Source organism: Chrysochloris asiatica, unplaced genomic scaffold (assembly GCF_000296735.1).
Source record: "Chrysochloris asiatica unplaced genomic scaffold, ChrAsi1.0 scaffold00289, whole genome shotgun sequence".
Classification (NCBI taxonomy): Eukaryota; Metazoa; Chordata; class Mammalia; order Afrosoricida; family Chrysochloridae; genus Chrysochloris; species Chrysochloris asiatica.
In genome coordinates, this window is record NW_006408807.1 from 2857940 (window position 1) to 2872611 (window position 14672).

The window sequence follows — 14672 nt, forward strand, 5'->3', positions numbered from 1 at the left end:
TCATCTCCAGGTCAAGGGTAGTCTATGGAACATGGTTGAACACAGCCCAGTTCTTCATTGGCTTAGCATGTTTTCCTTTCCTTTTGGTTTTCTAACTCCAAAATAATAGCAATTGTATATTGTTCATGCATTTGGACAGGACTCAGAAAAAAACAGCTTTTCTCTGCTCTGTTCAGCTCCATATGGGAAAGCTCAACTAGGCTAGGAGCTTCCATGATGGCAACTCATAAGACTGGGATATTGGGTTGGCTCTGGGCAGAAATTACAGTTGTAAGGCCAGGTACCTTGGTTACTTTACACAAAGGTATCTAAACACAGATGCTTGGGCTTCCTCACAGCATGGTAGCTGGGTACAAAAAGCATTATAAGTTACAGGAAAAGGAAGCTGTGAGTTTTTTTAGGCCTGGGCCTGGAAATTGGCATATTCCATTAGCCAACAGTCATAAAAACCCATCCAGATTCAAGGGGAAGGGACAAATACTCTACCTCCAGAAAAGAGGACTGTGAACCAATTAATTTGCAGCATCTCTAACCTATCACATCCACAGATTTCTTTATTCCCCATGCTGTTTCACCTCCCAGTTTGTCTATGCCTGTCAGTGATGGATTTTATACAGGCTGCAAGGGATTCTCTGCTTCACTGCCTGTTTATCTGTAAGTACATATTTCAGATAAAATCTTCAACAACTAGGAGTCCTTGGTTTCTGCTAACTGAAAGAGTGGAGGGCAAAATTAACCCAGAGGTGCCTCAAAAGTAGGGCCTAGCAATCAATTTCTGAAAAATCAGTCACTGAAAATGGTATGGAGCACAGTTCTACTCTGACACATATGGGGTTGTCATGAGTTGGAGTTGACTTAATGGCAACTGGTTTGGTTACTTCAGCAACTGCTTCCATAGCTTTAGCTTTCCCCATGTCTGTTATAATGGGATGTCTGTGCAACATGAAGCTTGAGATCGCTTCCATTCCTCTTGCAAAGCAAAGTTGGCAGAGGTCCCTCAGTACCTGTCATGCTTTCTGGACATTGCTTTCTCCTCTGTAGGAGATCTTAAAATTTGAAGGGTTGTAGTAAAAGTTCTGGTAGCATAGTGATTACAAATCGGGCTGCGAACCTCAATGTCAGCAGTTCAAAACAACCAGCTGTTCCGCAGGAGAAAGATGAAGCTTTCTGCTCCTGTAAAGATGTATAGCCTCAGAAATCCTGTACAGGGTCGCTGTGAGTTGGAACTGACTCCATGGCACATAACAACAACAGTAAAACCAACGTAGGTAAAGAACAACAATCAATGAGTCCTTGCCGAGAACATTTTTCTCCACCACACACAAGTATTTGGCTCGGTATTGCTTCTTGTGTAACCCAATGACACATCCTCCCTGTCTGCAACATTCAGAGGTCAGCTGTTCAGATACTGCATATGCAGGAGGTAAATTCATCTTATGCCCAGTAGGAAAAATTAGGTTGTACCCTAGCTAGGCAAAGCCACTTATCTGATGAGTCATGGGACAGAGTAAGAGAAAATGTAGATGTGCTCTCTCCTCCCATCCCCAGAGCGCAGTGGTTAACAACATGAGCATGCGTCAAGCTGCCTGAGTTCATTCTGCTCCACCACTAATGACCGGGAACCTTGGTCAACTTATGCAACATCTCTTAGCCTCTCTTTCCTCATTTATAAAACTGGGCTAAAAATAGCCCTTGCTGCCAAAGGTTATTAGGCAGACTTAAAGAGAAAGTACACAAAACAAGATGCCAGATGAGTATGTCAGAGCTTGTGGCTAGTGCCCTACTAGCATCAGTGAAAGTAACATGGGCTTCATTTTTAGTGCTGATTCATGTTAACTGAACTCAGCAAGTTGTTTTACTTCTTTGAGTCTCATTTCTAAAACATGGTTTGATTCAAGACAGTGTTCAACTTGCCCTGACTTAAAGCTCCTCTTATACCTATGGAGAGGACCTTGTGGAGCCTGATGAAGGAGGAGCACCCACTGGGTCTAGGCATGCTTGCCAGAACCCTGAATGCCCATGGGTCACACCTTCCATGCTGGCTCTCATTGGTCTGACTCTATGTATCTGATAAGGTAGGTGAGAACCTGCAGTTCATCAACACAGCCTCTCCAAGCAGGAGCCTAATTTCTAACTCACTGTATGCATTGTTTTGTTGTTGTTGTTGTTGTTGTTAGCTACTGTCGAACCAGCCCCCAATTCAAGGTTACCCCATGCACAAATGGAACGAAGCACGACCTGGTCCTGCACTACCTCATGATTGCAGAGTGTACCACTGTGATCCGTAGGGTTTTCACTGGCTGATTTTCAAAAGTAAATCATTAAACCATCCCTCCTAGTCCATCATAGCCTGGACACTACAACAAAATCTGTTCAGTATCATAGCAATACACAAGCTTCCACTAACATATATGATGGCCATATATGAGGTGAATTGGCCAGGAATTGAACCTGGAAAATGAGTGTTCTACTACTGAACTATCACTGTTTCCTCTGGGCCCAAAGTGAAATAGTCAGGTATACAGAACACAGATCCTGTCAAGCAAAGACTTTCAGTCATCTTTCCTATGCAATCAGGAGTTAAGAGCCCAGGTGAGATGTATTCTTCATGACCACAAATATGGACATAAGACTGGAGTTAATGGCACATTCCAATCTAATACTTACGTCTTAATAGACAATCTGGACTCCTGGTGCCACTACAGGATTATGCAGTGGACCACAAGGCCATTTTCAACCACAAGGTCAGCCATTCAAACCCACCAACTGCTCCTTGGAAATCCTACACAGGGTTGCTATGGATAGGAAGTGACTCAACAGCACTTAACAACAATAGACAACCTTGAAGTCTACTGTTTTATAGTTATACAATTCAGAACAGAGTAGTGACAAGATTGAGTCCTTACACAAGGCTCTATATTTCAATAGTCCTCGGTCTTCATCTACTGCTAGGCTGGTATCTACGGGAGACTGGAGAAAGGAGTACCTGGGTGAACAAATGGTTCCCACTCTCATTTGAAAATTCAAAGATTGCAGGCTGGGGTCCACCTGCAAACCACAGCCATTGAGAACTCTAGTGTGCGCAGTTCTACTCTGAAAAACATGGGGTGCCCTGAGTCAGTGTCACCTCAACGACAACTAGAAGAAGTACTGACACCTATAAAAACCATCGCCATCCTAGTGTGGCGCTGAGGGTTAATGTGCTTTACTGAAAAGTCAGTTTGAACTGCAAGGTCAGCAGTTCAGGCTCACCAGTCACCCTCGGAAACCCTATACAGGGTCGCTATGGGTTGGAACCAACTCAACAGCACTTAACAACAACAATAACAACAACAATCTTCCTCACAAGACTAATGGTGGCATTGTAGGCTAAGTACTGTACTGTTAACACAGAGGTCAGTGGTTCAAATGCACCTCCTGGGAAAATTTACACAGGGTGGTTATGAGTCAGAACTGACTCGATGGCACTAAGCAACAGTAACAACAATATCCACCTCCAAAGGAGCCCTGGTGGAACTGTAGGGTTAGCACTGAACTGCTAACTGAAAGGACAGTAGTTCAAACTTACCAGCTGCTCCGTGGAAATTCTGTATGAGTTGGAAGCAATTCAACAGCACTTAACATCAACAAACTGCCTCACATTCCTTTCCAACACCAATTCATAACTGCAAAGCCTAAAGCTTCTGGCTCCTGGCAATTTTACTGTTGTTGTTACGTGCCATTGAGTTGGCTCTGACTCATAGTGGTGATCCTATGCACAGCAGAATGATACACTGCCCAGTCCTACACCAACCTCACAATTCTTGTTACACTTGAGTCCATAGCTACTGCCTTTGTATCAACCCATTTGGTTGGGGGGAGGGGTCTTCCTCTTTTTTTGCTAGCCCTCTACTTTACCAAGCATGATGGGACTGGTTTCTCCTTATAATATATCTGAAATATGATAGACAAAATCTTGCCATCTGTACTTCTTCTAAGACAGATTTTATTAATCAGAACTTAATAAAAACAGCAGGATTTTTGGACATATAGTATTTAACAGAATAATACAAAGCTTAAGAAAACATTCTATTTCTAAAGAATTCATCAGAGGTGGATTCAGGGATCCAAAATTAGATTGTGTCAGCAGTTTGGGGAAATGCAGCAGTGGGTTTCAGATACCTAGGCACACATGCAGCTAGTGTTCTGGAGGCTGGTTGCAAAGTACTGGGGATCATGTCCCACCATCATAGTCTCCCAGAAAGTATAACTAGTCCCACTTTACATAAGGAAATCAAGCCTCATCAATATTTAATAATATGCTCCAGGACATACCACAGAAAAGTGGTGGATTCAGGACTTGAGCCCTCATCGGCTTGACTGCATGTTTAACCACAGGGCCATTGTGCTTCCACTTACCATGGCAGGGGTTTGGAAAGCACAAACCAGGGTCAAGGTTCAGCTCCAATATGCCAACAGCCTTGGAGTTGACTCTGACTCCTGTCAGTCAGCTGTGTCTCAGAGTAGAACTGTGTTCCATTGGGTTTTCAAGGGTTGAATGGGATCAGTAGGCTAAGCCCCTTACACTTCTAATAGAAATTGTTTTGTATGGTATTGTATACTCCAATGTTGCCAGGTGAGATTACATAAATAAGTGAAGTGGGTCAGGTGAAAGACATGAGAGAATAGGAGCCTTGGTCAACTAGCATGGCCAACACCATCTTCCACCTGGAAGAGCCCTCCGCCATCTCCAACTATTTGGTATTAGTCACATAAACCAAAACTGCCAAGTAAAATCTGGAAATCACTTTTTTTGTGTGAAAACCCAATTTTGAAAAAATGACAAACAGTAACCACAACAATCCACTTCCATAGGAGTTATGCTGATGCTGTAGGATAAATACTGGACTGCTAACTGAAAGGTCAGTGGTTTAACCCCTCCAGTTGCTCCTTGAAAACCCTTACACAGTTGGTATGAATTCAAATTGACTCAATGGTGTTTAATAACAACAATAATCTTCCTCACATTCCTTTCCACTGCCAACTCAAAATTACATAACTCAGAATTTCAATCCCTACAAGGTAAACAAGGAGTCCTAGTGTGGTGCTGTGGGTTAATGTGCCAGACTGCAGAGCCATTTGAACTGCAAGGTCGGTGGTTCAAGCTCACCAGTTGCTCCTAGAAAACCCTATGCAGGGTCATTATGGGTTGGAATCCACTCGATGACACTTAACAACAACAACAACAAAGGTAAACAAAGCATATTCTGGGTTCTAGTCAGTACCCTCTACTTTACACTGTACACTCTTTCTTATTCACTGCCATGTCCCCAGTCCTTAGGAAAGAGAATAGGAGCTTTATAAACATTGGTAGAACAAATTAATGAGATCTAAAATCAGCAACATGGAGAAAGACAAAGAAGAGCCAAGCTCCAGTTCTTGGTACAGACTTGTCTTAAGAACCAAGGCAGACCAGGAGAAAATGCTACAGCCAGAACCAGCAGCTCAGCAGGGAGTTGAAATCAGGGTCTGGGGGCCACTCCCATTGTTTCTTTCATAAAGCACAGTTGGTGTGGGTACTTGGGAATGAGACTGAATCAGCTACTAGAAGTTATGTTTGGAACTTAGGCAGGCAGGCAGGGATGGGGATGATAAACCTGAACTACCTCTCCTAATGTAGCTCTTCGGTTTCAGTATGTTCCCTGTGGTCTAGTGTGGGAAGTGGAATGGATGGTGCTACAAGTCAAAAACACTGAGAAAAACCATGAATCGATCAACAGTAAATTACCTGAGTGGTGCAAAGGGTTAGCACACTCAGTTGCTGGTTCAGCCAGAGGTATTTCAGAAAAAAGTACTGGTCATCTACTTCCAAAACAGTCAGTCTTTTAAAAGCACAGTTCTACTATGACATGCATGGAGTTGCCACATTAGTCCAAATTGACTCAATAGCTAAAGATTATATGATACCCCAAGATCAATAGTAAAACAAAACTAAGTCCTCATAAAAAGAGACATTTTTAGCTCTACAACTGCACTTGAACATATCCAACCTTACCAACAGAAGCTCTGTTCTAAGACAACAAAGTGAATCTCACACACCTAAGCTGTCACAGCCTGAGCACTAGCTCAGTAAACAAGCAGGGCTTCTATAGTGTGTCATGAACAAGGAGGGCTGCTTCTTGTGACTCTCTGCCTTAGTTTACCTGATTGGCACAATTTGATGCAAATCTTTCTGATCCTCCCAGTCTCTGTCATTGATCTTACCCAAGTCTGAGGGTACTAGTAATTTCAAGAGGGATGCAAAATAAATGCTCAGCTGTTAACTGAAAGGTTGGAAGTTCAAGCCCATACAGAAGTGTCTTAGGAAAAAGACTCGGTAATTCACTTAAAAACATAGCCATTAAAAAGTCTATGAAGCACAATTCTCCTCTGATACACAAAGACTTGCCATGAGTTGAAGTTGACACTACACAATAGCTTTTAGCAACCTCAGGGGCTAATGTGTCAGAATACACATTCCTTTATTAACTCTCAAAGAAACTGGTCCTTTTTCTTCTCCCAAACTGAGAGTGACGTTAAACAATGTAATATTTAACTAAAGGGGCACTATTATTAGGAGCAAACTGTCCACCATTCAAATAAGTCAAAGACTTCATTTTGCTTGGATATATAATCAACACTCATGGAAGTAGCAATCAAAACATAAAACGACATATTGTGTTAGGCAAATCTCCTGCACAAGAGCTTTTTAAAGAGCTCAAAAGTAAAAATATCAGTTGTACTGACCCAAGACATGGTATTTGAAATCACCTTATATGCAGGGAAAGTTGGACAATGAATAAGTTAAATCTTAGAAGAATCAGTACATTTGAATGAAGTCATTGGAGAATATTGAAACTACCAGAACAAATACATCTGTCTTAGAAGAAGTACAATCAATATGCTACTTGGAAGCCAGGGTGGCTAGACTTGGTCTCTCATACTTCGCATTGTCAGGAGGGACCAGTCCCTGAAGAAGGAGGGTCCATGAAAAAGAGGAAGCCCCCAACAAGATGGATTATCACAGTAATAGTTGTGAGGATTGCACAGGACCTGCCAGCATTTCATTCTGTTGTGCAGAGGGTGGCTATGAGTAGGAACTGACTCAACAGCACATAATAACAACAGTGAGTTGAGATTGATGTTAAACAATGTCATTTTTAACCAAAGAGATGCTATTTTTAGGAGCCAACTGCTCATCATTCATAAGCACCTTGCTGCCCTGGGGATGAATATTGCTTGCCATTTTTATGACATTGCACAACCCTCTTCTCCAAGCAACCAATCAAAGGCTACTTGTGGAGACTTTAAAGCCAACAACTTCATCTTGTAATTCATGCCAGAAGTACCCCCCAGAAAGCTGTATCATCCTATTACACTTTTTAAAATCAGGAGACTGACCTTTAGGAACACGGGAAGAAGATTCAGCAGGCTCTTCTTATGTTCATCTGGGGTCCTGAAATTCACCTGCTTGTGTTCCAGAAACTTCTTTTCTAACACCAACCAGAGAGCATTGGGGCTAGGGGGCTGCTCTCCATGTGAGAAATCAGGCTGCGCAATACCATGCCAGTCATCACTGTTGGAACTTGGATCCGGCGCACTGTCTCCAGTCAATGGAGTATCTTCTGATTCCATGTCTTAGCAAAGCAGATCTGAATTCAGAGTAATACACAAACAAAATGAAAAGTTATGTCACAGTACTTCCTGATGAAACTGGTATGGGACAGGGCTCAGTATTCATTCAGTCCAGTTCCTATTTAAGACAGTTCCTCTAAGAATCTGAAACCAGAGAAAATAAGGAAGACTTTTTCTAAAGATTCTGATTTCAGTGTGACTAATATGAGTCCTGGTGTGGTGCTGTGGACTAAAGCACTGGACTGCAAGGTCTGTTTGAACCACAAAGTCGACTGTTCAGACTCACCAGCCACTCCTTAGAAACCTTGTAGAGTCACTACAAGTCGGAACCGACTTGACAGCACGTAACAACAACAGCATATTAATGGGTAGTGTGGTGACTCCACACACTAAGGACTGGATGAGCAAACCACAAGGTCTAAGTTCAAGCTTGTTAGTTGCTCCACAGTGTAAAGATGAGGCTTTCTGCTCCTGAAAAGATTTAGAGCCTCAGAAACCCTATACAGGGTTGCTATGAGTCGGAACTGGCTCAAAGCATGTAACAACATATTGACAATTGAATATACATCAGGGACTGTGCTCAGCTTCTTATACAGACTATCTTACAGTCACAAAGACGGTTGTGTTATTCTTTTTTTGTTGTTGTTATTCTTTTTATATAAGTGAAAAAAACAACCAGGCCAAGATATTCCAGACAACTAGAGGTCAAGATAAAATGCAAATATTTAGCCTCAAAGGCTGCTTATTTGCTGGTTTTAATTACCTTATGTTGCTTTTCTTCTAGGAAACTGAGTTAGAAGAGAAACGTGTAAAATTCCCCAATATTTATAGAAGCATGAATTTCTACATATGAAATCATAAATTCCCTCTACAACATGAGTTTGAAAGGATATAGGTTCCTGATTCTCAAAATTATTTGGTTCACACTCAATATCTTTAATTGGCCTCAAAACAATTCTTTAAATCCCTGAGTTAACTTAAAAGGCCCCTTCTATAAGGTTATGAATCAGACTGTGAACCACAAGGTCAACAGTTCGAAACTACCAGCTGTTCCCCAGGAGAAAGATGAGGCGTTCTGCTCCTGTAAAGATTTACAACCTCGGAAACCCTGTACAGGGTCACTATGAGTCGGAACCGACTCCACGGCACACAGCACCAGCCACCATAAGTGCACACAGGCGAAATTCAAGTCATCTTGGAAACTCAGGTCAGTATCCATAGAGAACAAGATATTATGCAAAGAAAATAGCTAGAAATTTCTACTAGCCAGATATCCTTGAGAATGTGCCTTTATTTATGTCCTTGACTTTTCAATTGTCAAGCTCCTTAGGTAAATCAAGATTGATTCACAGGAGTAAAGAAAGCACCAAGGAGACACCAGAATGCCCTGGAATGCTGCAAGAAGCCACCTCTAACCATATGTGAGCTTAGAGGTCCCATGTGATGGGAAATACAGTTCTGGAGTCTTGTCAGTGCATGGCTATCACATGGTAGCAACCAGTTGGACAGACACACAGTTGGTTTTTCAGTATCTGTATCATCCTATTACACTTTACTAAGGTTTTCAGTAGCTGATTTTTCGGAAGTAGATTACCAGGTCTTTCCTCTAAGGCACTTCTGAATAAATTTAAACCAGCAACCTTTCCATTAGCATCTGAATACTCCACAGTTTGTTACTACTTAGAGACTCCCGGCCTCACTCAAGACACCAGCAATTCCTAATGCTACTTTCAAACCCCTCCAGTTAGCCAAGTACCAAGTGCTGCCCTCAGTTAGCCAAGCAGGGAAACTGGGGTGTACCTGTAGGAAGAAAATGGCAGAGCCCAAGCCCCAAAACCTGCTGCAGTCAACTCAAGAGGAAAAGGGTTCCTCTTACTTCCAAAAGCTCAGGAATTCCCCTCTAAACTAAGATGGGGTCTCAGATTGGCAGGAACCAGGCAATCCAACCACAGTCTACCATGACCGGTACTCAGAACTTCCTTTTTCTGATTTGCTATGTGTTTGTTTTCCAACCTAGCACATACCTCTGTGGTTTTTACAAATTCAACAGAATACAGGAACTCAAATAGCACTGCAGAAAGGGCCAGTTTTGTATTTAAGTATGTGTACCAACTTCTACATTGCGAAAACAGTCACAAAGTATTTCCCCAGAAAAGACTATTCCAGATTAATGAAGGCTGAGCTATCCTTTCTGTCAGAAGGAGTGGGGCTGGGATATCACAACTTCCATAATCCCACGAACCTCTCCAGCGTAGTAACTAATTGAGGGCTGGATTGCCAGTGAAATGTAAGGAAATGCTGTTTAAACAGGCCAGCGTGACTAAATGAGAATCTACTCTGACAAACATTAATTAGAGACATTTCTAATCCAATAAAACCTGTAGATCAGGTATTCTCTTATCCCCATTATACAGATAAAAATGCCAAGATTCAGAAAATGTGAGATGCACAAAAGCAGGAAACTGCTAACAAGCATCAAAATTCAAATCCAGATGTTCATGACTCGGGAGACATCCCCTTCCACCTAGCCATAATTGGTTTTCATACTACATTTAATAATGGTTAAGAATATATCCCTGAGAACTCCTGTTAGTCGCTGGAAACTGTCACTACAGGTAGCACTGCAGGGTTTTCTGGATATATTTGCTAAGTTGTTGCTGTGCTTGGTCATAGGAATTCTAGAACATGGTCTGCTGTCCTGTCTACATACCCCTCCTCACATCTCAACTCCTAGAAAGAGGGAAACTGCAACTTTATACTTCTTTTATTTAATATTTTATTGTATTTTCAGTGAAAGTGTACTTGGAAAATTAGGTTTGTATTTAACAATCTCTATACAAACTGTTCAGTGACATTAGTTACATTTTCCCCAATGTGTCAAGACATTCTCTTTAATTACATTCTGTTTGTTCCATTTCCAGTGCTGTAGTTTCCCTGTTCCTTTATCTTATCTTTGTTTTAGAGTAATTGTTGACCTTTACACATCAAATAGACATCTTCTTTAAGCAGCCTTTATGTATCTAAAGCCACATGTAAAGGGAAGAGCATTAAAAACATGAAAGGATGGATAGGTTGGCTCCCACAATGGTCTTTTATAATAAAGTTTGTTAAATTTCAAATATAATTTGGTCAGAAAATAAACATGAAAATTGTGAATTAAACCTTCAGACAGTATCTGGAAGTAAAGGACTTAAGCATGTTTTAGTTTTCAGGGACCATAGAAACAAAGCAACGCCCCATTGTCCACTGTGCCTGGCTTAGGTAAAAAAAGAGAACACTTTCATATACAATTTTGTCCCACAGTGCTTTGTCATTGAAATGAAGAGCAGAGAAACAGTGCTGGCAGTTGGGTAAAAGGCTTCAGCCCTGGAGATGCATGCATTGTTAATCTGTGGCTCAGTTTCCTCACCTATTGAAGGAGACATTTGGAAAAAATGTTCCTTAAGGGTTTGTCTGCCAATGAAGATCTGTGCTTTTCAGACATTGTAAAAAAAAACTCACAAATTATAGAAGATGTCTTCTAAAAATCAGAAACTTATGTGTATCAAAATATTTTACCAAAAGAGTGCAGACAGACTGTTACTACAAGAACAAAAAAGTTGCTTGCCCAGGTAACATCAAGGCAAGTGGTCAGGTCCCCTCAGTGCAAACCCCTTTCCAAGACTAAGACTCAATGGGAATACACGCTCTGATTGGTGACCACACTCATCACCGATAAGGGGAAGTGAGAGAAAAACAGCAATGAAGAGGCGAGCTAAGCCCTACAATGTTCATTAGGCTTCTGTGAACCCAGGCCAAGACCTGGTTGGCCAGCAGTGTGGCAAGACCTGGGGACTCTTGGGCCCAGAGTCAGTGACATAGCCACACAGTACTAGAGTGGAGAATGAAGCGTTCAGCTGATAAAAAGAAAGGACATATGCACAAGAACACCCACACTTGCAGATAATACCCATTTGACCTGACTTCAATGACTGGATGATCAGAGCTCAACCATAAGAAGAAAGAAGAGGGAAAAAAAAAAAGAGTAATCTGATACAATTTGATGAACTTGACCTACACCTATGGATGCAGTAACTCAAAAGAGGGAACAAATCCTTACAGCAAGAATCATTCCCACCCACTCCACACAGAGTAGACAGGGACGGGCAACTTGGACACTGTCTACCCAAAATGAGGGGGGAGGGGCTACAAAAGCAAGAAGTGACTGGCTTACAAGCTTTCAAGTGGAAACCTAGAGCCATAGAGCCAGGAGGAAGGCAGAATCTCCAGTGAGTAGTATCCAATCTGTCTAGGCAGGGCTAATGAGACGAAAAGCAGATGGGTCTCTTGTGATACAATAGTGAATAATTGTTATCAGGACTGATTTTGAGGGTTGGCAATATAAAGGTAGACGTTTTATAACAAGGAAGGGAGTGATTAACATTACAGTCTAGGAGCGGAGGCCCCTAGGACCATTAATGGAGAAGAGCGGAGTGCGGAACCCTGCCCAGAGAAGCAGTGATGCCTGAGATGAAGGCAGAGACGATGACGTGGAGCGATGGAACAGTGGGGGACTTTAGATCCAGAGAGGGAGAGGGACTGTGTGTTGAAGACCAGGGGAGAGGGGAAGGAAGGGTGTGCGGAGCTGGCTTGCAGGGTATACCCTTTGAAATGATATATAATAGAATGAATGTAAAACTAATGCTCTTCCATGTAAACTATCACATAACTTACAATAATACATTAAAAATAAATATATATATTTTATCAAAACAGTGAAAAGGGAGCCCACACTGGGAAACAATTTTTGCAATAACATATCAGGCAAGGGACTAATCTCTAAAATCTCTTGGCCACTACAACACCTCTACAAGAAAAAGACAAATAACCCAATTTTAAAAAAATGGCACAGGACATAAACAGACACTTCACCAAGGAAGACATTTGGGCAGCCAACAAACATACAAAAAAATGTTCACAATTATTAGCCATTGTTGTTGTTAAGTGGCATGGAGTTGGTTCTGACTCATAGTGACCCTGTATATGGTTTCCTAGAAGCAGATGGTGGGTTTGGCAGGAGGACCTTGTGAGATGAAATCAAAACATCAATGAGATATTATCTCACACCAGCAATAACAGCAAAGTTTAAAAAAAGCAGAAGACAACAAAAAAGCAAGGGTGTGGAGAGACTGGGACACTCTTGCATTGCTGGTGGGTCTGTAAAATAGTTCTACCATTCTGGAAAACAATATGGTGTTTCCTAAGAAAATTAGAAATAGAAATACCATATTATCCAGAACTTCCTCTACTTGATATATATCTACAAGAAATATGGGCCAGAAATATGCACACCAATGTTCATAGCAGCACTATTCAAAATAGCAAAAAGATGAAGACAGCCTAAGTGCCCATAAATGGAAGAATGAATAAACAAATTTTGGTACATACACACAGTGGAATACTATGCTACCTTGAAGAAAAACAATGAAGCTGCAAAGCACCTCATAACATGGATGAACCTTAAGGATATTTTGCTGTGTGACATTAGCCAGTCACACAAAAGGACAAATATTGTATAAGATCATTATTTTTAAATTTTAAGAAAAGATTTCCATATTAAAAGAAAAAATATTTTATGGTTACCAGGGGTGAGAGGAAAGGGACGGTAAGTCACAGGTTATGGTATAGACACACAATAGCTTGGGTATGGGGAAGGGGGTAGATACACAAAGAAGATAGGGGAAGATTTAGAGATGTAATCATGGGCTAAATGTGATAGAGGTAAACAGTGATGTATACTCAACCTTGGAACAACAGGGCTCTGTGATACAGGAATCAACACAGTCTGAAAGGTTAAAAGGAGGTAAAATAATGCTAGTCTTGACTGTCTAGTGAATATTGGCTTCCCCTGCCTACTATAGTAAAATAGACATTTAAGTGGAACTTAAAGAAATATTGGGAAATATGAATACAGAAAGCATGTAAGCCTAGCCTCAGCCTATAACTGATTGGATTAGCTAAAAGGGGTACAAGAATTTGACCAAGGAAATAAGTTTCTTGCTAAACTTTTGTGGAGTAAGATTCCTTAAGTGGAATCCTGAGCCCCACCCAGAACCTTCTGAGGTGGGACATTCCCACTTGAAAGAACATGTGGACCAAACCAGGGCAGATAGAGGAACCGAAGATATTTCATAAAACAAAGACCAGCAGAAAGAAAGAGGGGAAAAAAGCAGAATCTTTGGCTGTGACAGTATCAAGCAAGCCGTTCGCCTTGGAGACATCGCAAGAAAAGTCATCCATACTTGAAAAATATACCCTTGGTAATGGAGATTGCATGAAAGAATTCTGAAAGACTAATTACAAATTCACTGCAAATACATTTTCAACAACAGAAATGGTTACTACACATGTGGACCTCACCAGATAGAATACACAGGAATCAAATTTTTACAAATGTTGGAAGAGAGGATGAAAAAACTCATTATCATCAGTCAAAACAAGGCTAGGTGCCAACTGTGGACCATCAATTACTAACAGACTATCAATTACTCATATGCAAGTTCATATTAAGCTGAAGAAAATTAAAACAAATCCATGAGAGCCAAAATACGACACTGAGTACATCCCACCTGAATTTAGAAACCAGCTCAAGAACAGATTTGGCACATTAGACACTAAAAAAATGAACCAAATCATTATTTCCACATCCTTCTCTACTCTACTGGAGTCCTGGTGTGGTGCTGTCAGACTGCAAAGTCATTTGAATTACAAGGTCAGTGGTTCAAGCTCACCAGCTGCTCCTTGGAAACCCTATACAGGGTTGGACCCAACTCGATGGCACTTAACAACAACAACTCTACTACACTAGGTTTGGTAATCCATTGCAATTGCTACACAAAATTAAAAGACAATACTCTGTTAAGGGTTTATTAGGGAAGTTAACCGGCTCCCATTTGGTGTCAGAAATGCTTAGGGTACAGTTGCTTCAGTCAACTCCTGATATATGCCCATAGGACTTACCACTCCACCATAAGCCTCAA

At 41.3% G+C, this 14672-nt stretch overlaps 1 protein-coding gene across 1 annotated transcript in view; it reads right to left on the minus strand.

Annotated features, from left to right (window-relative positions):
• WDFY4 (WDFY family member 4) overlaps positions 1 to 7653 on the minus strand; it is a 561873-nt gene extending 554220 nt beyond the window's left edge. The window contains exon 1 of the mRNA XM_006874619.1: positions 7420 to 7653. Within this exon, the coding sequence (XP_006874681.1) occupies positions 7420 to 7653 (234 nt within the window). The remainder of the gene's footprint in view (positions 1 to 7419) is intronic.
• Positions 7654 to 14672: the final 7019 nt, after the last annotated feature.